The following is a 25,328-nucleotide window of genomic DNA, read 5'->3' as shown; positions in this document are numbered from 1 at the left end:
AATGCTATCTCAGGCGCCACTCCAGAATCTCCCATAAGTGTTAAATTGGGTTGAGAGCTGGTGACTAAGACATACATACACCCACACTCACACAATCACACACACACACCCTTTAAACCCCTATTTTCCTTTGAGACCCCTCTTTTAAAGTCACTGAGATCTCATGGTAGCCATGGTTGCCAAAATAATGGGCAACTGGGAATTGTTATACATGACCCTAAGCATGATTGCTTAATTAAGCCAGGAACCACACCTGTGTGGAGGAACCTGCCTTCAATATACTTTGTATCCCTCATTTACTCAAGTGTTTCCTTTATTTTGGCAGTTCCCTGTATGTTACAGGTTCACTCTGCCCTGGAGCATAGGGTGGATAGGGTTTGGTTTGAACAGAAATGGGTACATATTGAGTACCAGATGAATTGATCCCTGGACAAACAGATTAAATGTTAGGGATATACGGTATCAAACACTGGTTGAAATGAATTGGGGTCAGTTGGAGGATGGTAGCTGTTTGAATTATAATCCTGTTCCACAACATTCTAGGTGATGTGTTGCTATAGGCAAAGAACAAACATAACAAATTCCTTTCATTTATAAAAAAAAAAGTGTATTTCTCCATACAAATATCTTCAATACAAAACATAAAATAGTACATTTAAAAATTTTTTTTTATAGAGTTTCACCTCTCCATAAATACCATGGCAATAACACCATAATAAAATGATCTCTTGGAATCCTTCATTATTTCAGAAGAACCATCAGTTGATTCCAGTTCATTGATCATATAGGGCAGCATTGGGATCATAGGCAAGAATCTGTCAAGCCTCCTCCATTTAGCTAAGAACATAATAAAGACAAGTACAATAGGGAGAAGTACAAAACCTGTACAGACTATTTGAGACATTTGCATCATTAGAGATACTAAATCCTATGCGCATTTTCCCCTTACTGGGATGTTGAAAATGTAGCCAAATGTCTGCGGTCATGCACTTCTTCAACCTTTAAATATACAGCTCTAAAACATACAGTATGAGGTAATAAGTTATACATCAATATTAAATAAAAGTATAAATATGCATTATATGTGTATCACTTGAGCTGAATGCATAGGTCCCCGTTGAACACGGCTCGTAAAACATAGACAGTGCACAAAACAGAGTGCAAAATAGGGGTAATGGACCCAGGTATACCACATTGCATGTCAACCACAACATTAGTTTGGATCAACACAACATACCACAAAGGTTAAATATTACCTATTTTTTTTCTTTCTCTCTCCATCTATTCAAATATAATGTAATTAGTGATAGACTATTCAGTTCAGTTCAACTCCTTTCTGCTAAATAATACACAATCGATCATCAGGGAATGAGGGTTCGCTCGGGTCATTACGCTGCACTTTAATAGCCTCCAATGCCGATCTCCTGCTTGTAGCGGTTGGTGAGAGTGTTGGCCTGTTGCGTCAGCTTGGACAGCACCCCGTGGAGCCCTGTCATGTGGAACTGGAACTGCTTTTGCAGGTTATCCTCGTCTTCCTCGGACGACACCTCCGATTCTTCTTCCTCGGAATCAATCCGAGAGATGGGACCCCGGCTCTCCTTGCGCTCCTCGGCTTCCTCGGCGCGCATCACTCCCCACTCGATGTCGCAGCGGATGGATTTGAGCAGCTGGTAGTAGCTGTACATGTCGCCGTCCTCGATGTCGCTGTTTCCCGAGCTTTTCAGGGTGGCCATCTCCCTCTCTTCTTCCAGGGGGACGTCCCGCAGCAGGCTGGGCACCATCACAGTCTGGTCCATGTTGTTGACGGCACCAATGAAGCGGTTCATGGAGTTGAACAGGGAGTTCTTCTGCAGGTGGGATTCTGAGATCTGCATCATTTTGTCGACTCTGTTGTTGATTCTCAAACTTATTTTAGAAATGAAAGTTGTAACTGTCAGTCAGAGCTGGATAGTTTGTTTATCTATTTGTGCAGCCCTGCTCTAATTATTTTCTAATCGGCTTTGAAAAGGGGCTCCTCCTTTTTTAATGCTGCAGCGGAGATTGGTTGCTGGTTTTTCGTGTCAGTGCAGATTTCCGTGTTTCAAGCTGAGCGAGAGTTCGGCCGTTCTCTTGTTTGTTCTTGTGCCTGTTCCTTTTCGTTTTTGTTCTGACTCTCTCTGGTCCTCGGTCGGATATTTATAAAGCAGGTGTTTTCGTGTCCAAGGGCGTTCCCAGCAGCTCAGAACCTGTTTGTCAGGAGTGTTCTTAATCTACAGTTGTAACCGGACTCCAATGACCTATAATAGCACACAGACAGAAAAAAACGTGTTTTGCATGGTTTCCTTGAAGGGGAGCGGCCTCCAAATAGCGATACTAGTCTACCCGGACCCTGCCTATGCCCAATAGCAATGCAATGCATCTTCTGCAGACCAAGTTATATGAGCTTTACTTCGTTCAATGCCCTGCAGTGAAATGTGTTAAATGTATCCAATATCTATGTGCGCGAAATTGTCAGTGTTGCGCATCATCCACTGAAATGCAGCACAGTGGTGGGCTATGCACTTTCTCAAAACATTCACACATCAAGCATACTAAAAACGAATTATAGTTTACCTTGCAATCAAATGCGAACTTCATTCCAACCTGGTCTCAGAGCATTTCGCATTATTCTGTATTAACTGAGACACTTCATTTTGTATGATATGTTAGGTTTTGTGTGGTATGTATTCATTTGTGGATGTCCAGCACCCATTTCTTATGGTATGTTACAAATTACAATTCATATTATATGTTACAAATTTGTAAAACGTTTGATATGTTACGAATTCCAGTTAGGTGGATAGCTGGCTAATGTTAGCTAGGCTAGGAGTTAGGGTTAGGGTTTAGGGTTAAGTTTAGGAGTAAGGTTAAAGGGTTAGGGGAAGGGTTAGCTAAAAGGGTTAAGGTTAGGGGAAGGGTTAGCTAACATAGTAAGTAGTTGTAAGTAGTTGAAAAATTGTTAATTAGCTAAAATTGTCCGTGATGAGATTAGAACTCGCAACCTTTGGATTGCTAGACGTTCGCGTTATACTCACAACCTTTGGCTTGCAAGACATTGCTAGACATTCGCATTATACACCAACCCATCCACCCCGACCAACCACCCTACTTTCGTTTTGCCTTACGTAACCATCTGCCTTATGTAACCATACCAAACGTAACGTATAATACTGATTCACACCAGCCTATATTTTACTGTTATGTATTCCAATGCAAAAATGATTGATGTTGTTAAATCACATTCTCTCCTGATGAGCGATAAAGGGCAGGGTCTCGCATAACGGAACACCAGGTTATGAATATTCATAAAGAAAGCCATCAACCCACAACCATACCTCCAACTGAAACCAATCAGATGTCCCACTGGCAGTGGTGTGTATTCATGGTTGCCAAGGGAAGCTGGGCTTCCCCAAAAAATTGACCAAAAAATAAATAAAAAACATACAAAATTAATGATCTTTAGTCTCGTTGTGTTTCATACATTTCCTTCAATTCGCAAGAGGCTGAATGTATCTCACCGGAAAAAGCATCAGAGTGAACGAAACAGCGCCCCTCTGTCTCAGTATGTGTAGCGTATCTATCTGATGCTGTCTGGTCAAAAAGAGTATGACATTGTTTCAGCCCGTAGCATTGAATTCAAGGGAAGCCAGCGAGCATTTGGACTCCCTTGATAAAAAAGTATAAAATAATAGACAATCAGCGTTGAGCTAAACTGAGCGAGCTCAGCTGTGAATGGTCCTGGCGCACCCAAATAAGGTGTCAAGGGAAGCTAGTTTAGATTTGGCTTCAGACTATCACATCACATCAGAAGCCAAACGTCACTGACAGAGAAAAACTTGAATTGTTACATCCCGTTGTGTCGTAGTCCTCAGGTGGCTAGCTAGCTAAAATCGGTCCTTTCCTAAATTAGCCATGGATGGAGATAGAGATTTGGACTCGTGGTTTTACATAATTCTCTGTACTGGCCAATGATTATAACGGCGATTCTGATCCAACCATAAATTCATACATTGTGCCCCGGGCCTGAGAGGATGGATGTTCAACATGTAGCTAGATGTAGTATGCTAATGTTAGCTGGCCTGACGTATCATTGCCTATGAAAGGAAGTTAGGCTAGCGAGCAAGCATTTCAGCCAGGTAGCCTAGGACAGCAAAAACTAAAAGTGTGTACTGTATGACAGAGTCATAGAGCGTTTAGGCAACATGAAAGAGGACGATGGCATTGGCGTTTCTCTACAAGTAGGGTGAGTCAACATATTTTTTCTACTTGCACGCACAAACCACACACACACACCACACACATACACAGAAATCAGTACCATGGACAGCCACATCATTTTGGTATCTTTTAGTTGTCACTGTATTAGACTAAGCATATGTGATTAGATGATGTTGAAATGTTGATGTTGAAATGATGCTGGAATAGTGGAGGCAGCTCCTGTTTTCTTTGTGACTTGCGGTAACTCTCCATGGTTCTAAATCAATAGTTGTTTAGTAGTCCGAAAATGTCGGAAACATTACCTTGCTTGACCATGCTGTAGGTCAGTGGTTCCCAACCTTTTTCGGTCACTTCACCTTCAACTGAATTTTGCTCTGCCCAGAGTACCCTTGAAGTACCCCCTCATGTGCATTTTATGAGTAAGCCTACGGTCTCATGAGTGTAATCAAGTACCCTCTGTGGATAGGCCAACTACTCCCAGGTGTCCTTGTACCCCTGGTTGGGAACCACTGCTCTAGGTCATGTAACTGTTTGCAAACATGCAATATGTTTTGTGGACTTCCCCGGACAGATGTTGCTCTCCGGTTTTGTAATAAAACAAATGTGTGGTTGAATTTATTCTGCCACTGTGTCTTCTTATTGTCTCAGCCTTAGGCCTATATATCACGGTTTCAAGGCATATGAACTAACAGGTTATAGAGCAAACAACACAATTATCACAACACATTGGTTGTAATATTGTTTTATTTTTTTTGGGGGGGGGGGGGGGGGCTTTGCTTCGCCTGTGATTTTACCCAAACACTGCTATTGCCCTCTGGCTGTCCCTGCGGCGGGACTAGCTCTGTTTGACAAATCAGTGCATGACTGAGGGAAGCGAAGCACTGGATTCCTGTCATTTGGAAAGCAGAGGATTAATTAACCCAATATAAACTCAGCAAAAAAAGAAACGTCCCTTTTTCAGGACCCTGTCTTTCAAAGATAATTCATAAAAATCCAAATAACTTCACAGATCTTCATTGTAAAGGTTTTAAACACTGTTTCCCATGCTTGTTCAAGTAACCATAAACAATTAATGAACATGCACCTGTGGAACGGTCGTTAAGACACTAACAGCTTACAGACGGTAGGCAATTAAGATCACAATTATGAAAACTTAGGACACTAAAGAGGCCTTTCTACTGACTCTGAAAAACACCCAAAGAAAGATGCCCAGGGTCCCTGCTCATCTGCGTGAACGTGCCTTAGGCATGCTGCAAGAGGGCATGAGCACTGCAGATGTGGCCAGGGCAATAAATTGCAATGTCCGTACTGTGAGACGCCTAAGACAGCGCTACAGGGAGACAGGACGGACAGATGATCGTCCTTGCAGTGGCAGACCACGTGTAACAACACCTGCACAGGATCGGTACATCCGAACATCACACCTGCGGGACAGGTACAGGATGGCAACAACAACTGTCCGAGTTACAACAGGAACGCACAATCCCTCCATCATTGCTCAGACTGTCCGCAATAGGCTGAGAGAGGCTGGACTGAGGGCTTGTAGGCCTGTTGTAAGGCAGGTCCTCACCAGACATCACCGGCAACAACGTAGCCTATGGGCACAAACCCACCGTCGCTGGACCAGACAGGACTGGCAAAAAGTGCTCTTCACTGACGAGTCACGGTTTTGTCTCACCAGGGGTGATGGTCGGATTTGTGTTTATTGTTGAAGGAATGAGCGTTACCCCGAGGCCTGTATTCTGGAGCGGGATCGATTTGGAGGTGGAGGGTCTGTCATGGTCTGGGGTGGTGTGTCACAGCATCATCGGACTGAGCTTGTTGTCATTGCAGGCAATCTCAACGCTGTGCATTATAGGGAAGACATCCTCCTCCCTCATGTGGTACCCTTCCTCCTGCAGGCTCATCCTAACATGACCCTCCAGCATGACAATGCCACCAGCCATACTGCTCGTTCTGTGCGTGATTTCCTGCAAGACAGGAATGTCAGTGTTCTGCCATGGCCAGCGAAGAGCCCGGATCTCAATCCCATTGAGCACGTCTGGGACCTGTTGGATCGGAGGGTAGGGCTAGGGCCATTCCCCCCAGAAATGTCAGGGAACTTGCAGGTGCCTTGGTGGAAGAGTGAGGTAACATCTCACAGCAAGAACTGGCAAATCTGGTGCAGTCCATGAGGACGAGATGCACTTCAGTACTTAATGCAGCTGGTGACCACACCAGACACTGACTGTTACTTTTGATTTTGACCCCCCCTTTGTTCAGGGACACATTATTCAATTTCTGTTAGTCACGTCTGTGGAACTTGTTGAGTTTATGTCTCAGTTGTTGAATCTTGTTATGTTCATACAAATAAGTTAAGTTAAGTTTGCTGAAAATAAACGCAGTTGACAGTGAGAGGACTTTTCTTTTTTTGCTGAGTTTATTTCACTTTACTCTCTAAGAGAGACTTTCTAGTCCCCAATTTTGTAATGTTGGGGTATAGGCCAGAGTAAAGTTCTGAAATCTATTCATCCATCTCCTGGAAAAAAATAATTGTATTCTATTCAATATTATGCTATTGTATTTGGTACTTGGTATTTTATTAAGATCCCCATTAGCTGTAGCGAAAGCAGTAGCTACTCTTCCTGGGGTCCACACAAAACATGAAACATGACATAATACAGAATATTAATAGACAATATTAGCTTAAGGACAGAACTACATCAAACATTTTTTAAAGGCACACGTATCAATACATACACACAAACTATCTAGGTCAAATAGGGGTTTGCTGTTCATTTGACCAATATGAAATGGAATGGCTCTATAGAATACTGTACGCTTTCTTGAATTTGTTCTGGATTTGGGGACTGTCAAAAGACCCCTGGTGGCATGTCTGGTGGGGTAAGTGTGTGTGTAAGTTGACTGTGCAAACAATTTGAAATTTTCAACACATTAATGTTTCTTATAAAAAGAAGTGATGCAGTCAGTCTCTCCTCAACTCTAAGCATTTACATTTTAGTCATTTAGCAGACACTCTTATCCAGAGCGACTTACAGTTAGTGCATACATTATTATTTTTTTCATACCCCCTGTGGGAATCGAACCCACAACCATGGCGTTGCAAACGCCATGCTCTATCAACTGAGCTACATCCCTGCCGGCCATTCCCTCCCCTACCCTGGACCAATTGCGCGCCACCCCATGGGTCTCCCGGTCGCAGCCAGCTACGACAGAGCCTGGATTTGAACCAGGAGTTAGCACTGTGATGCAGTGCCTTAGACCACTGCGCCACTCGGGAGACAAGCCAAGAGAGACTGGCATGCATAGTATTTATATTAGCCCTCTGATTACAATGAAGAGCAAGATGTGCCGCTCTGTTCTGGGCCTGCTGCAGCTTAACTAGGTCTTTCCTTGCAGCACAGGACCATACGACTGGACAATAATCAAGATTAGACAAAATTAGAGCCTGCAGGACTTGCTTTTTGGAGTGTGGTGTCAAAAAAGCAGAGCATCTCTTTATTACGGACAGACCTCTCCCCATCTTTACAACCATTGAATCTATATGTTTTGACCATGACAGTTTACAATCTAAGGTAGCAATCTAATGGCATCCTCCCTTACATATATCTATCAGCTGCTCTGCATTTGACATGATCAGATTAGGCCTACTAGAAGTTTTTACAGTTAAAGCCAAACTGCTGCAATACACCTTTTGCCCTTACCACTGAAAGACTGATGAGAACAGCTGAAACTACCCCCACCCCCCTGTAGGCCTTTAGTTTCCCGTCAATAGGGGGAGTCACCAGAGACCCTGATGAGCGTTGCCCTACATAGAGAGAACTCACTAACATGGTAAACAAAACACCACAACAAGCAGGCGAAAATGATCCTGCCCAGCCAGTCTGAAAGCTGACAAACACTGGCACGATCAACACATGAGATGAGTTCACACTGTGAGTTAACATGACAGAAATAACAAACAACATGCTTTGAGTCACTACAAACGTAATATTCCTTACAACCAGGATGCTGAATCATTGTGACTATAACCTAATAGCCAAATAGAGTTAATAGGCCTATTCCATGTATGCTAATCCTTGACATTTTGTAGGCCTATATGGTGAGTGTTCTTATATTGTTGATTAAATAGCTATACTTATGACGATTCTGCACCCCACTCTTTAGATTCATTAAAAAAAGAAATCAATCAAGAAGAAGAGTCTGTCAAAGCAGTCACACCAAGCAATGACTCATTCCAGATAGTGACCATTTAGTGGAAATTATTTGACCAGATAGCAATAAAAGTAGAAATAGAAATATGAGTATACACACACACACAAACACACACACACACAAACACACACACACACACACACATTTTCTTCTTCTATCCTTGTGGGGACCTAAAATACAGTTGAAGTCGGAAGCTAACATACACTTAGGTTGGAGTCATTAAAACTTGTTTTTCAACCACTCCACAAATTACTTGTTAGCAAACTATAGTTTTGGCAAGTCGGTTAGGACATCTACTTTGTGCACGACACAAGTAATTTTTCCAACAATTGTTTACAGACAGATTATTTCACTTATAATTCACTGTATCACAATTCCAGTGGGTCAGAAGTTTACATACACTAAGTTGACTGTGCCTTTAAACAGCTTGGAAAATTCCAGAAAATGATGTCATGGCTTTAGAAGCTTCTGATAGTCTAATTGATATCATTTGAGTCAATTGGAGGTGTACCTGAGGATGTATTTCAAGGCCTACCTTCAAACTCAGTGCCTCTTTGCTTGATATCATGGGAAAATGAAAAGAAATCAGCCAAGACCTCAGAATTTTTTTTGTAGACCTCCACAAGTCTGGTTCATCCTTGGGAGCAATTTCCAAATGCCTGAAGGTACCACGTTCATCTGTACAAACAATAGTACGCAAGTATAAACACCATGGGACCACGCAGCCGTCATACCGCTCAGGAAGGAGACACATTCTGTCTCCTAGAGATGAACGTATTTGGTGCGAAAAGTGCAAATCAATCCCAGAACAACAGCAAAGGACCTTGTGAAGATGCTGGAGGAAACAGGTACAAAAGTATCTATATCCACAGTAAAACGAGTCCTATTTCGACATAACCTGAAAGGCCGCTCAGCAAGGAAGAAGCCACTGCTCCAAAACCTCCATAAAAAAGCCAGACTACGGTATGCAACTGCACATGGGGACAAAGATCGTACTTTTTGGAGAAATGTCCTCTGGTCTGATAAAACAAAAATACAACTGTTTGGCCATAATGACCATCGTTATGTTTGGAGGAAAAAGGAGGATGCTTGCAAGCCGAAGAACACCATACCAACCGTGAAGAACAGGGGTGGCAGCATCATGCTGTGGGGGTGCTTTGCTGCAGGAGGGACTGGTGCACTTCACAAAATAGATGGCATCATGAGGAAGGAAAATTATGTGGATATATTGAAGCAACATCTCAAGACATCAGTCAGGAAGTTAAGCTTGGTCTCAAATGGGTCTTCCAAAAGCATACTTCCAAAGTTGTGGCAAAATGGCTGAAAGACAACAAAGTCAAGGTATTGGAGTGGCCATCACAAAGCCCTGACCTCAATCCTATAGAAAGTTTGTGGGCAGAACTGAAAAAGCTTGTGCGAGCAAGGAGGCCTACAAACCTGACTCAGTTACACCAGCTCTGTCAGGAGGAATGGGCCAAAATTCAACCCAACTTATTGTGTGGAAGGCTACCCGAAACGTTTGACCCAAGTTAAACAATTTAAAGGCAATGCTACCAAATACTAATTGAATGTATGTAAACTTCTGACCCCCTGGGAATGTGATGAAAGAAATAAAAGCTGAAATTATTCATTCTCTCTACTATTATTCTGACATTTCACATTCTTAAAATAAAGTGGTGATCCTAACTGACCTAAGACAGGGAGTTTTTACTAGGATTAAATGTCAGGAATTGTGAAAAACTGAGTTTAAATGTATTTGGCTAAGGTGTATGTAAACTTCCGACTTCAACTGTACATTTTCATTCAAAATCCTATTTTCCCTAACACCTAACCCTAAACCTAACCCTAACCCTTACCATAAACCTAACCCAAATCTTAAACCTAACTCCTAACCACTAAGCCCTTACCCTAACCCTAATTCTAACACTAATTCTAACCCTAAACCTAACCCCTAAGCTTAAAATAGCATTTGTCTTCATGGGGACTTGGGACATTCTCCTTATTTTACTATCCTTGCGGGGACTTTGGGGGATTTTAGGTCCCCCCCCCCCCCCCCCACACACACACACACACACTCTGGAAGATGCAGGTAGGAGATAGTGGGTGTAGAGAGAGTGTTCTGGATTGTGAGTCTGCAGAGTAATTCATCATTGTTCTGAATAATGTAGCTGAGAATGGGAGGAATGTCAACATAGATCACAAAACCTGCTTGGTCAGTCTCTCTGTCTCACCCTCCCTCCCTCCCTCCCACCCTCCCTCCCTCCCTCCCTCCCTCCCACCCTCCCTCCCTCCCTCCCTCCATTCCGATAATTATACTTCACAATTTTTGCTCTACTCTCCTCCTTAGCCTCCCCTGCCGATCTCTGCTACCCTTCCCATTATTGTCTTTATATTTCTCTCTCTAACGATTTCGCTCAGCTCTCTTTACATTCTGCCCCCCTCCCACTCTGCTTTCTTCTCTCTCTCTCTCTCTCTCTCTCTCTCTCTCTCTCTCTCTCTCTCTCTCTCTCTCTCTCTCTCTCTCTCTCTCTCTCTCTCTCTCTCTCTCTCTCTCTCTCTCTCTCTGTCTCTCTCTCTCTCTCTCGCTCTCTCGCTCTCTCTCTGTCTCTCTCTATTTCTCTCCCCTCCTTTCTCTCTCAAGGTGAAAAAGCCTTTAAGGGATATCCATGTGTTAGGGTAGCCTACACATACAGTATGTACCCATGTACATGTGTAGAAGTAGAGCACACACACACACACGCTACGGGCGTTGTGTTGTGTCGTCACTCAGAATCAGGGGAATGGCAGCTATGTGAAGCCTGCTGGAATGTTGTCTCCAGGCTACCAGTCAACACAACAACACTCCCAACAGGAGAGGGAAGGAGGAATGCATGGAGGGAGGGAGGGAGGGAGGGAGGGAGGGGGAGATGAGAGTGGTAAACTGAGTTTCACCCCCACAGGTGTCTTGAACTCACTTCAGCTCTGTCAGCTCCATGACTGGCAAACACACACACACACACACACACACACACATACACTTGATTTGACCAATTAAACATTCTGTATTGTAGATAGGTAGTGGTGTAATAATGTCATATGATGTACTGTTTTATATTTTGTTTTATATGTAATGTAAGTGCTTTAATATGTTTGGACCCCAGGAAGAGTAGCTGCTGCCTTGGCAGCAGCTAATGGGGATCCCTAATAAATACAAATACAAATAAAAAAACAATCTATTAATATCCTGAGAACATTCTCTTACAATGTTCTCTCACAGTCACAACCAGGAACTAGATTGAAATGTCCCTTTCCTCTATGTTCTGAGAAAGATTTGTATTAGCTGGCACACTTGTGAGTGGTGTCAATGTGTGAATTTATCACATGACTGTAGATTACAGGAGACATTCCTTGGTTGCATGTGAGGGGCTCAACTCCCACTGATTACAGCTGGTGTCATCATCCCATAGGCTGAGAGCGATGGAGAGAGAGCAGTAGCGGTGCGTGGGTCAAATCACTGGGGAAGCCAAGCCAGAAAAAAAGCCATATTTTTTTAAACCTTTATTTACAGTGTGGGAAAAAAGTATTTGATCCCCTGCTGATTTTGTACGTTTGCCCACTGACAAAGAAATGATCAGTCTATAATTTTAATGGTAGGTTTATTTGAACATTGAGAGACAGAATAACAACAAAACAATCCAGAAAAACGCATGTCAAAAATGTTATAAATTGATTTGCATTTTAATGAGGGAAATAAGTATTTGACCCCCTCTCAATCAGAAAGATTTCTGGCTCCCAGGTGTCTTTTAAACAGGTAACGAGCTGAGATTAGGAGCACACTCTTAAAGGGAGTGCTCCTAATCTCAGTTTGTTACCTGTATAAAAGACACCTGTCCACAGAAGCAATCAATCAATCAGATTACAAACTCCACCATGGCCAAGACCAAAGAGCTCTCCGAGGATGTCAGGGACAAGATTGTAGACCTACACAAGGCTGGAATGGGCTACAAGACCATCGCCAAGCAGCTTGGTGAGAAGGTGACAACAGTTGGTGCGATTATTCGCAAATGGAAGAAACACAAAATAACTGTCAATCTCCCTCGGCCTGGGGCTCCATGCAAGATCTCACCTCGTGGAGTTGCAATGATCATGAGAACGGTGAGGAATCAGCCCAGAACTACACGGGAGGATCTTGTCAATGATCTCAAGGCAGCTGGGACCATAGTCACCAAGAAAACAATTGGTAACACACTACGCATGTGAAGGACTGAAATCCTGCAGCGCCCGCAAGTTCCCCCTGCTCAAGAAAGCACATATACAGGCCCGTCTGAAGTTTGCCAATGAACATCTGAATGATTCAGAGGAGAACTGGGTGAAAGTGTTGTGGTCAGATGAGACCAAAATCAAAGTTTTTGGCATTTACTCAACTCGCCGTGTTTGGAGGAGGAGGAATGCTGCCTATGACCCCAAGAACACCATCCCCACCGTCAAACATGGAGGTGGAAACATTATGCTTTGGGGGTGTTTTTCTGCTAAGGGGACAGGACAACTTCACCATATTAAAGGGACGATGGACAGAGCCATGTACCGTCAAATCTTGGGTGAGAACCTCCTTCCCTGAGCCAGGGCATTGAAAATGGGTGGTGGATGGGTATTCCAGCATGACAATGACCCAAAACACACGGCCAAGGCAACAAAGGACTGGCTCAAGAAGAAGCACATTAAGGTCCTGGAGTGGCCTAGCCAATCTCCAGACCTTAATCCCATAGAAAATCTGTGGAGGGAGCTGAAGGTTCGAGTTGCCAAACGTCAGCCTCGGATCCTTAATGACTTGGAGAAGATCAGCAAAGAGGAGTGGGACAAAATCCTTCCTGAGATGTGTGCAAACCTGGTGGCCAACTACAAGAAACGTCTGACCTCTGTGATTGACAACAAGGGTTTTGCCACCAAGTACTAAGTCATGTTTTGCAGAGGGGTCAAATATTATTTCCCTCATTAAAATGCAAATCAATTTATAACATTTTTACCATGCGTTTTTCTGGATTTATTTGTTGTTATTCTGTCTCTCACTGTTCAAATAAACCTATCATTAAAATTATAGACTGATCATGTCTTTGTCAGTGGGCAAACGTACAAAATCAGCAGGGGATCAAATACTTTTTTCCCTCACTGTAACTAGGCAAGTCAGTTAAGAACAAATTCTTATTTACAATGACGGCCTACAGCGGCCAAATTGTGCGTCGCCCTATGGGACTCCCAATCACGGCCGGTTGTGATACAGCCTGGAATCAAACCAGGGGGTCTGTAGTGACGCCTCAAGCACTGAGATGCAGTGTCTTAGACCGCTGCGCCACTCGGGAGCAAGCTATATGTTGTGATAATTGCGTTGTTTGCTCTATAACCTGTGAGTTCATATGCCTTGCGACCGTGATATATAGGCCTAAGGCCGAGACAATAAGAAGACACAGTGGCAGAATAAATTGAACCCACCTTTGTTTCATCACAAAACTGGAGAGTCCACAAAGCATATTGCATGTAAAAAACAGTTACATGTCCTACAGCATGGTCAAGCAAGTTAATGTTTCCAACTTTTTCGGAATACTAAAGAACTATTGATTTAAAATCTCTTGAGAAGTCACAAAGAAAACAGGAGCTGCCTCCACTATTCCAGCACCATTTCAACTTCAACAGTTCAACATCAACTAATCGCATATGCTTAGTCTAATACAGTGACAACTAAAAGATACCAAAAACGATTTAGTCCAATCAGCTAAATATGATGTGGCTGTCCATGGTTCGGATTTCTGTGTGTGTGTGTGTGTGTGTGTGTGTGTGTGTGTGTGTGTGTGTGTGTGTGTGTGTGTGTGTGTGTGTGTGTGTGTGTGTGTGTGTGTGTGTGTGTGTGTGTGTGTGTGTGTGCGTGTGCGTGTGCGTGTGCGTGTGTGTGTGTGTGTGTGTGTGTGTGCGTGTGTGTGTGTGTGTTTGTGGACGTGTTTCACTATACTTGTGGGGACCAGAAGTCCCCACAAGAATAGTAAACCAAGAAAAATTTGTCCAACTGGGGACATTTTGTTGGTCCCCACAAGGTCAAATGCTATTTCTAGGGGATTTAGGGTTAAGGTTAGAATTAGTGTTAGGGTTAGAATTAGGTTTAGGGTTAGGGTTAGGGTTAGGAGACAGGGTTAATTTTACGGTTAGGGTTAGGAGCTAGGGTTAGGTTTAGGGTTAGGGTTAAGGTTAGGTTTTTGGGTTAGGGTTAGGGTTAAGGTTAGGGGTTAGGGAAAATAGGATTTTGAATGGGACTGAATTGTATGTCCTCACAAGGTGAGCTGCGCAAGACTGTGTGTGTGTGTGTGTGCAATTGTGAAAGTAGAAAAAACATGTTGACTCACCCTACTTGTAGAGGAACGCCAATGCCGTCCTCCTCTCTTTCATGTTGACGAAACGTTCTATATATAACTCTGTCATACACTAACACTTACATGCTTTGTTGTCCTAGGCTACCTGGCTAAAATGCTTGCTCGCTAGCCTAACTTCCCTTCATGGGCAACGTTAGCTAGTTAACATTAGCCTTCTACATCTAGCTACATATTGAACTTCCACTCTCTCAGGCCAGCTCTACAATGTATGAATTTATGGTTGGATCAGAATCACCTTTATAATCATTGGTCAGTACAGAGAATTAAGTAAAACCTCAAGTCCAAATCCCTATCTCCATCCATGGCTAATTTAGGAAAAGGCCAATTTTTGCTAGCTAGCCACCAGAGGACAACAACACAACGAGATGAAACAATTCAAGCTGTTTCTGTCAATCACGTATTGCTCTCGATGTGATGTGATTGGAGTGAAGCAAAATCCAAACTGGCTTCCCTTGACACTTTTTATTGGTGCGCTAGGACCATTCACAGTTGAGCTCACTCAGTTTAGCTCAACACTGATTGGCTATTATTTTGTACTTTTTTTATCATTGGAGGCCAAATGCTCTCTTGCTTCCCTTGCATTCCCACAGGGGGCCAGTATGAAAAATAAAACAATTATGTGTGCACTCACTAACTGTAAGTCGCTCTGGATAAGAGCGTCTGCTAAATGACTAAAATGTAAATGTATTCAGTGTTACGGGCGGCAACAATGTCATACTCTTTTTGACCAGACAGCATCAGAAAGATGGCCTACACATAAAGAGACAGAGGGCGCTGTTTCGCTCACTCGGATGCTTTCTCTGGTGAGATACATTCAGCCTCTTGCGAATTGAAGGGAAATTATGAAACACAGAGAGAGACGAAAGAAAAATTATTAATTCTTAATTTTTTCTTGGTCCATTTTTTGGGGAAGGCTGGCTTCCCTTGGCATCCACGAATACACGCCACTGCAGATAGAGTATTCTGTCCTCACTGTTTTCTGGTAGCAGCTAGCATAAACAGTATCCCAATACAGTTGAAGTCGGAAGTTTACATACACCTTAGCCAAGTATATTTAAACTCAGTTTTTCACAATTCCTGACATTTAATCATAGTAAAAATTCACTGTCTTAGGTCAGTTAGGATCACCACTTTATTTAAAGAATGTGAAATGTCAGAATAGTAGAGATAATTATTTATTTCAGCTTTTCTTTCTTTCATCACATTCCTAGTGGGTCAGAAGTTTACATACACTCAATTAGTATTTGGTAGCATTGCCTTTAAATTGTTTAACTTGGGTCAAACGTTTCGGGTAGCCTTCCACAAGCTTCCCAAAATAAGTTGGGTGAATTTTGGCCCATTCCTCCTGACAGAGTTGGTGTAACTGAGTCAGGTTTGTAGGCCTCCTTGCTCGCACACGCTTTTTCAGTTCTGCCCACAAACTTTCTATAGGACTGAGGTCAGGGCTTTGTGATGGCCACTCCATTACCTTGACTTTGTTGTCCTTAAGCCATTTTGCCACAACTTTGGAAGTATGCTGTCCATTGTCCATTTGGAAGACCATTTGCAACCAAGCTTTAACTTCCTGACTGATGTCTTGAGATGTTGCTTCAATATATCCACATAATTTTCCTTCCTCATGCTGCCATCTGTTTTGTGGAGTGCACCAGTCCCTCCTGCAGCAAAGCACCCCCTCAGCATGATGCTGCCACCCCTGTGCTTCATGGTTGGGATGGTGTTCTTCAGCTTGCAAGCATCCCCCTTCTTCCTCCAAACATAATGATGGTCATTATGGCCAAACAGTTTTATTTTTGTTTCATCAGACCAGAGGACATTTCTCCAAAAAGTACGATCTTTGTCCCCATGTGCAGTTGCATACCGTAGTCTGGCTTTTTTATGGAGGTTTTGGAGCAGTGGCTTCTTCCTTGCTGAGCGGCCTTTCAGGTTATGTCGAAATAGGACTCGTTTTACTGTGGATATAGATACATTTGTACCTGTTTCCTCCAGCATCTTCACAAGGTCCTTTGCTGTTGTTCTGGGATTGATTTGCACTTTACGCCCCAAAGTACGTTCATCTCTAGGAGACAGAACGCATCTCCTTCCTGAGCGGTATGATGGCTGCGTGGTCCCATGGTGTTTATACTTGCGTACTATTGTTTGTACAGATGAATGTGGCACCTTCAGGCATTTGGAAATTGCTCCCAAGGATGAACTAGACTTGTGGAGATCTACAATTTCTTTTCTGAGGTCTTGGCTGATTTCTTGATGTCAAGCAAAGAGGCACTGAGTTTGAAGGTAGGTCTTGAAATACATCCACAGGTACACCTCCAATTGACTCAAATGATGTCAATTAGCCTATCATAAGCTTCTAAAGCCATGACATCATTTTCTGGAATTTTCCAAGCTGTTCAAAGGCACAGTCAACTTAGTGTATGTAAACTTCTGACCCACTGGAATTGTGATACAGTGAATTATAAGTGAAATAATCTGTCTGTAAACAATTGTTGGAAAAATTACTTGTGTCGTGCACAAAGTAGATGTCCTAACCGACTTGCCAAAACTATAGTTTGTTAACAAGAAATTTGTGGAGTGGTTGAAAAACGAGTTTTAATGACTCCAACCTAAGTGTATGTAAACTTCCGACTTCAACTGTATATCCATATTGTTTGGCTTTATGGACAATTTGTAAACTGAAACACAGAAAAGAAAATATTCCTTAACACCAAACAATAACAAGGCAAACCTAACATTTAAGCATAACAACTTAGAAATACGCTAACTTACATAACAGCAGCCAAGCTAGAAAGCATAATCATAGAACAGCAGTAGCTAGCGTTAGCTTATAACTGTAAAAATAATGCCACAACCGTAACACATGCCCCGAGGCTGCCTCGAGGCCGCCTGCTAACAAGGAATCTCGTAAAATTTTAGATGGCAGTGTTCTATTTACTAATAAAAACATGGGTCCATGACAGAGTGCCAGCAGAGAGAGATACAGGAGAGAGAGGGAGAAAGATAGATAGAACCCCAAAATTGTTTTGTTTGGAGGAGGAAGTCAAATTGGAAAATCCCAATTCAAACCCTGTAAAATCAGAACCCTCCTCAAACTTACTGGCACAACTGCCTTGCTCTCTCTCGCTCTGTGTGTGTGTGTGTTTGTGTATGTGTGTGTGTTTGTGTGTGTGTGTGTGTGTGTGTGTGCAGTAACGGAGCATTCCCTCTTCACGAATGACAGAACACGTAATTCCCCCCCACCCATTAAGCCACGCAGAGAGGGGTGGGCTCGGTGCCAAGAGCTGATGGCACGCATGTTCCATTAGCGGACGCACTGCCATGCTGATATGCCGGTAATTTGCGTAACGAGATAAGAACTTCTTGGTTAGTTGTCTCCCTGGGTAACAGCCTCCTTCTCATCGCTCCCTGTTTCTAACTCAGCACCTCCACACCACAGCCAGACACACAGATGTCAGATCTGGAGCGACTCGCAGTGTTCAGCTGCTGTCATATGGTTGACCCAAAGTCTATAAGCCTATATAACCTATAAAACAATGGTTTTATTGGAATTTTCAATTAAATTAAGGTGTTTGATGTAGGAGGATGGAGGGAGTTATGATAGGTCCAGAACACGCTTACTGCCTACCTTTGACCAACAGTATGTTCTAAATAGTGTAGTGTGCTGTGGTTTGAAGTAAACAGTATGTTCTAAATAGTGTAGTGTGCTGTGGTTTGAAGTAAACAGTATGTTCTAAATAGTGTAGTGTGCTGTGGTTTGAAGTAAACAGTATGTTCTAAATAGTGTAGTGTGCTGTGGTTTGAAGTAAACAGTATGTTCTAAATAGTGTAGTGTGCTGTGGTTTGAAGTAAACAGTATGTTCTAAATAGTGTAGTGTGCTGTGGTTTGAAGTAAACAGTATGTTCTAAATAGTGTAGTGTGCTGTGGTTTGAAGTAAACAGTATGTTCTAAATAGTGTAGTGTGCTGTGGTTTGAAGTAAACAGTATGTTCTAAATAGTGTAGTGTGCTGTGGTTTGAAGTAAACAGTATGTTCTAAATAGTGTAGTGTGCTGTGGTTTGAAGTAAACAGTATGTTCTAAATAGTGTAGTGTGCTGTGGTTTGAAGTAAACAGTATGTTCTAAATAGTGTAGTGTGCTGTGGTTTGAAGTAAACAGTATGTTCTAAATAGTGTAGTGTGCTGTGGTTTGAAGTAAACAGTATGTTCTAAATAGTGTAGTGTGCTGTGGTTTGAAGTAAACAGTATGTTCTAAATAGTGTAGTGTGCTGTGGTTTGAAGTAAACAGTATGTTCTAAATAGTGTAGTGTGCTGTGGTTTGAAGTAAACAGTATGTTCTAAATAGTGTAGTGTGCTGTGGTTTGAAGTAAACAGTATGTTCTAAATAGTGTAGTGTGCTGTGGTTTGAAGTAAACAGTATGTTCTAAATAGTGTAGTGTGCTGTGGTTTGAAGTAAACAGTATGTTCTAAATAGTGTAGTGTGCTGTGGTTTGAAGTAAACAGTATGTTCTAAATAGTGTAGTGTGCTGTGGTTTGAAGTAAACAGTATGTTCTAAATAGTGTAGTGTGCTGTGGTTTGAAGTAAACAGTATGTTCTAAATAGTGTAGTGTGCTGTGGTTTGAAGTAAACAGTATGTTCTAAATAGTGTAGTGTGCTGTGGTTTGAAGTAAACAGTATGTTCTAAATAGTGTAGTGTGCTGTGGTTTGAAGTAAACAGTATGTTCTAAATAGTGTAGTGTGCTGTGGTTTGAAGTAAACAGTATGTTCTAAATAGTGTAGTGTGCTGTGGTTTGAAGTAAACAGTATGTTCTAAATAGTGTAGTGTGCTGTGGTTTGAAGTAAACAGTATGTTCTAAATAGTGTAGTGTGCTGTGGTTTGAAGTAAACAGTATGTTCTAAATAGTGTAGTGTGCTGTGGTTTGAAGTAAACAGTATGTTCTAAATAGTGTAGTGTGCTGTGGTTTGAAGTAAACAGTATGTTCTAAATAGTGTAGTGTGCTGTGGTTTGAAGTAAACAGTATGTTCTAAATAGTGTAGTGTGCTGTGGTTTGAAGTAAACAGTATGTTCTAAATAGTGTAGTGTGCTGTGGTTTGAAGTAAACAGTATGTTCTAAATAGTGTAGTGTGCTGTGGTTTGAAGTAAACAGTATGTTCTAAATAGTGTAGTGTGCTGTGGTTTGAAGTAAACAGTATGTTCTAAATAGTGTAGTGTGCTGTGGTTTGAAGTAAACAGTATGTTCTAAATAGTGTAGTGTGCTGTGGTTTGAAGTAAACAGTATGTTCTAAATAGTGTAGTGTGCTGTGGTTTGAAGTAAACAGTATGTTCTAAATAGTGTAGTGTGCTGTGGTTTGAAGTAAACAGTATGTTCTAAATAGTGTAGTGTGCTGTGGTTTGAAGTAAACAGTATGTTCTAAATAGTGTAGTGTGCTGTGGTTTGAAGTAAACAGTATGTTCTAAATAGTGTAGTGTGCTGTGGTTTGAAGTAAACAGTATGTTCTAAATAGTGTAGTGTGCTGTGGTTTGAAGTAAACAGTATGTTCTAAATAGTGTAGTGTGCTGTGGTTTGAAGTAAACAGTATGTTCTAAATAGTGTAGTGTGCTGTGGTTTGAAGTAAACAGTATGTTCTAAATAGTGTAGTGTGCTGTGGTTTGAAGTAAACAGTATGTTCTAAATAGTGTAGTGTGCTGTGGTTTGAAGTAAACAGTATGTTCTAAATAGTGTAGTGTGCTGTGGTTTGAAGTAAACAGTATGTTCTAAATAGTGTAGTGTGCTGTGGTTTGAAGTAAACAGTATGTTCTAAATAGTGTAGTGTGCTGTGGTTTGAAGTAAACAGTATGTTCTAAATAGTGTAGTGTGCTGTGGTTTGAAGTAAACAGTATGTTCTAAATAGTGTAGTGTGCTGTGGTTTGAAGTAAACAGTATGTTCTAAATAGTGTAGTGTGCTGTGGTTTGAAGTAAACAGTATGTTCTAAATAGTGTAGTGTGCTGTGGTTTGAAGTAAACAGTATGTTCTAAATAGTGTAGTGTGCTGTGGTTTGAAGTAAACAGTATGTTCTAAATAGTGTAGTGTGCTGTGGTTTGAAGTAAACAGTATGTTCTAAATAGTGTAGTGTGCTGTGGTTTGAAGTAAACAGTATGTTCTAAATAGTGTAGTGTGCTGTGGTTTGAAGTAAACAGTATGTTCTAAATAGTGTAGTGTGCTGTGGTTTGAAGTAAACAGTATGTTCTAAATAGTGTAGTGTGCTGTGGTTTGAAGTAAACAGTATGTTCTAAATAGTGTAGTGTGCTGTGGTTTGAAGTAAACAGTATGTTCTAAATAGTGTAGTGTGCTGTGGTTTGAAGTAAACAGTATGTTCTAAATAGTGTAGTGTGCTGTGGTTTGAAGTAAACAGTATGTTCTAAATAGTGTAGTGTGCTGTGGTTTGAAGTAAACAGTATGTTCTAAATAGTGTAGTGTGCTGTGGTTTGAAGTAAACAGTATGTTCTAAATAGTGTAGTGTGCTGTGGTTTGAAGTAAACAGTATGTTCTAAATAGTGTAGTGTGCTGTGGTTTGAAGTAAACAGTATGTTCTAAATAGTGTAGTGTGCTGTGGTTTGAAGTAAACAGTATGTTCTAAATAGTGTAGTGTGCTGTGGTTTGAAGTAAACAGTATGTTCTAAATAGTGTAGTGTGCTGTGGTTTGAAGTAAACAGTATGTTCTAAATAGTGTAGTGTGCTGTGGTTTGAAGTAAACAGTATGTTCTAAATAGTGTAGTGTGCTGTGGTTTGAAGTAAACAGTATGTTCTAAATAGTGTAGTGTGCTGTGGTTTGAAGTAAACAGTATGTTCTAAATAGTGTAGTGTGCTGTGGTTTGAAGTAAACAGTATGTTCTAAATAGTGTAGTGTGCTGTGGTTTGAAGTAAACAGTATGTTCTAAATAGTGTAGTGTGCTGTGGTTTGAAGTAAACAGTATGTTCTAAATAGTGTAGTGTGCTGTGGTTTGAAGTAAACAGTATGTTCTAAATAGTGTAGTGTGCTGTGGTTTGAAGTAAACAGTATGTTCTAAATAGTGTAGTGTGCTGTGGTTTGAAGTAAACAGTATGTTCTAAATAGTGTAGTGTGCTGTGGTTTGAAGTAAACAGTATGTTCTAAATAGTGTAGTGTGCTGTGGTTTGAAGTAAACAGTATGTTCTAAATAGTGTAGTGTGCTGTGGTTTGAAGTAAACAGTATGTTCTAAATAGTGTAGTGTGCTGTGGTTTGAAGTAAACAGTATGTTCTAAATAGTGTAGTGTGCTGTGGTTTGAAGTAAACAGTATGTTCTAAATAGTGTAGTGTGCTGTGGTTTGAAGTAAACAGTATGTTCTAAATAGTGTAGTGTGCTGTGGTTTGAAGTAAACAGTATGTTCTAAATAGTGTAGTGTGCTGTGGTTTGAAGTAAACAGTATGTTCTAAATAGTGTAGTGTGCTGTGGTTTGAAGTAAACAGTATGTTCTAAATAGTGTAGTGTGCTGTGGTTTGAAGTAAACAGTATGTTCTAAATAGTGTAGTGTGCTGTGGTTTGAAGTAAACAGTATGTTCTAAATAGTGTAGTGTGCTGTGGTTTGAAGTAAACAGTATGTTCTAAATAGTGTAGTGTGCTGTGGTTTGAAGTAAACAGTATGTTCTAAATAGTGTAGTGTGCTGTGGTTTGAAGTAAACAGTATGTTCTAAATAGTGTAGTGTGCTGTGGTTTGAAGTAAACAGTATGTTCTAAATAGTGTAGTGTGCTGTGGTTTGAAGTAAACAGTATGTTCTAAATAGTGTAGTGTGCTGTGGTTTGAAGTAAACAGTATGTTCTAAATAGTGTAGTGTGCTGTGGTTTGAAGTAAACAGTATGTTCTAAATAGTGTAGTGTGCTGTGGTTTGAAGTAAACAGTATGTTCTAAATAGTGTAGTGTGCTGTGGTTTGAAGTAAACAGTATGTTCTAAATAGTGTAGTGTGCTGTGGTTTGAAGTAAACAGTATGTTCTAAATAGTGTAGTGTGCTGTGGTTTGAAGTAAACAGTATGTTCTAAATAGTGTAGTGTGCTGTGGTTTGAAGTAAACAGTATGTTCTAAATAGTGTAGTGTGCTGTGGTTTGAAGTAAACAGTATGTTCTAAATAGTGTAGTGTGCTGTGGTTTGAAGTAAACAGTATGTTCTAAATAGTGTAGTGTGCTGTGGTTTGAAGTAAACAGTATGTTCTAAATAGTGTAGTGTGCTGTGGTTTGAAGTAAACAGTATGTTCTAAATAGTGTAGTGTGCTGTGGTTTGAAGTAAACAGTATGTTCTAAATAGTGTAGTGTGCTGTGGTTTGAAGTAAACAGTATGTTCTAAATAGTGTAGTGTGCTGTGGTTTGAAGTAAACAGTATGTTCTAAATAGTGTAGTGTGCTGTGGTTTGAAGTAAACAGTATGTTCTAAATAGTGTAGTGTGCTGTGGTTTGAAGTAAACAGTATGTTCTAAGTAGTGTAGTGTGCTGTGGTTTGAAGTAAACAGTATGTTCTAAGTAGTGTAGTGTGCTGTGGTTTGAAGTAAACAGTATGTTCTAAATAGTGTAGTGTGCTGTGGTTTGAAGTAAACAGTATGTTCTAAATAGTGTAGTGTGCTGTGGTTTGAAGTAAACAGTATGTTCTAAATAGTGTAGTGTGCTGTGGTTTGAAGTAAACAGTATGTTCTAAATAGTGTAGTGTGCTGTGGTTTGAAGTAAACAGTATGTTCTAAATAGTGTAGTGTGCTGTGGTTTGAAGTAAACAGTATGTTCTAAATAGTGTAGTGTGCTGTGGTTTGAAGTAAACAGTATGTTCTAAATAGTGTAGTGTGCTGTGGTTTGAAGTAAACAGTATGTTCTAAATAGTGTAGTGTGCTGTGGTTTGAAGTAAACAGTATGTTCTAAATAGTGTAGTGTGCTGTGGTTTGAAGTAAACAGTATGTTCTAAATAGTGTAGTGTGCTGTGGTTTGAAGTAAACAGTATGTTCTAAATAGTGTAGTGTGCTGTGGTTTGAAGTAAACAGTATGTTCTAAATAGTGTAGTGTGCTGTGGTTTGAAGTAAACAGTATGTTCTAAATAGTGTAGTGTGCTGTGGTTTGAAGTAAACAGTATGTTCTAAATAGTGTAGTGTGCTGTGGTTTGAAGTAAACAGTATGTTCTAAATAGTGTAGTGTGCTGTGGTTTGAAGTAAACAGTATGTTCTAAATAGTGTAGTGTGCTGTGGTTTGAAGTAAACAGTATGTTCTAAATAGTGTAGTGTGCTGTGGTTTGAAGTAAACAGTATGTTCTAAATAGTGTAGTGTGCTGTGGTTTGAAGTAAACAGTATGTTCTAAATAGTGTAGTGTGCTGTGGTTTGAAGTAAACAGTATGTTCTAAATAGTGTAGTGTGCTGTGGTTTGAAGTAAACAGTATGTTCTAAATAGTGTAGTGTGCTGTGGTTTGAAGTAAACAGTATGTTCTAAATAGTGTAGTGTGCTGTGGTTTGAAGTAAACAGTATGTTCTAAATAGTGTAGTGTGCTGTGGTTTGAAGTAAACAGTATGTTCTAAATAGTGTAGTGTGCTGTGGTTTGAAGTAAACAGTATGTTCTAAATAGTGTAGTGTGCTGTGGTTTGAAGTAAACAGTATGTTCTAAATAGTGTAGTGTGCTGTGGTTTGAAGTAAACAGTATGTTCTAAATAGTGTAGTGTGCTGTGGTTTGAAGTAAACAGTATGTTCTAAATAGTGTAGTGTGCTGTGGTTTGAAGTAAACAGTATGTTCTAAATAGTGTAGTGTGCTGTGGTTTGAAGTAAACAGTATGTTCTAAGTAGTGTAGTGTGCTGTGGTTTGAAGTAAACAGTATGTTCTAAATAGTGTAGTGTGCTGTGGTTTGAAGTAAACAGTATGTTCTAAATAGTGTAGTGTGCTGTGGTTTGAAGTAAACAGTATGTTCTAAATAGTGTAGTGTGCTGTGGTTTGAAGTAAACAGTATGTTCTAAATAGTGTAGTGTGCTGTGGTTTGAAGTAAACAGTATGTTCTAAATAGTGTAGTGTGCTGTGGTTTGAAGTAAACAGTATGTTCTAAATAGTGTAGTGTGCTGTGGTTTGAAGTAAACAGTATGTTCTAAATAGTGTAGTGTGCTGTGGTTTGAAGTAAACAGTATGTTCTAAATAGTGTAGTGTGCTGTGGTTTGAAGTAAACAGTATGTTCTAAATAGTGTAGTGTGCTGTGGTTTGAAGTAAACAGTATGTTCTAAATAGTGTAGTGTGCTGTGGTTTGAAGTAAACAGTATGTTCTAAATAGTGTAGTGTGCTGTGGTTTGAAGTAAACAGTATGTTCTAAATAGTGTAGTGTGCTGTGGTTTGAAGTAAACAGTATGTTCTAAATAGTGTAGTGTGCTGTGGTTTGAAGTAAACAGTATGTTCTAAATAGTGTAGTGTGCTGTGGTTTGAAGTAAACAGTATGTTCTAAATAGTGTAGTGTGCTGTGGTTTGAAGTAAACAGTATGTTCTAAATA

At 40.8% G+C, this 25,328-nt stretch overlaps 1 protein-coding gene across 1 annotated transcript; it reads right to left on the bottom strand.

Annotated features, from left to right (window-relative positions):
- Positions 1-501: 501 nt before the first annotated feature.
- Positions 502-2,165, bottom strand: LOC311119296 (mid1-interacting protein 1-B-like). Its single transcript, XM_084194017.1, has one exon. The coding sequence runs from the start codon at positions 1,875-1,877 to the stop codon at positions 1,401-1,403; it is 477 nt and encodes a 158-aa protein (XP_084050143.1). The 5' UTR covers positions 1,878-2,165; the 3' UTR covers positions 502-1,400.
- Positions 2,166-25,328: the final 23,163 nt, after the last annotated feature.

The sequence above is a fragment of the Coregonus lavaretus genome (genome assembly GCF_964263955.1).
Source record: "Coregonus lavaretus genome assembly, contig: HAP1_SCAFFOLD_2546, whole genome shotgun sequence".
Lineage (NCBI taxonomy): Eukaryota > Metazoa > Chordata > Actinopteri > Salmoniformes > Salmonidae > Coregonus > Coregonus lavaretus.
This window is presented reverse-complemented; position numbering and strand designations above follow the sequence as displayed.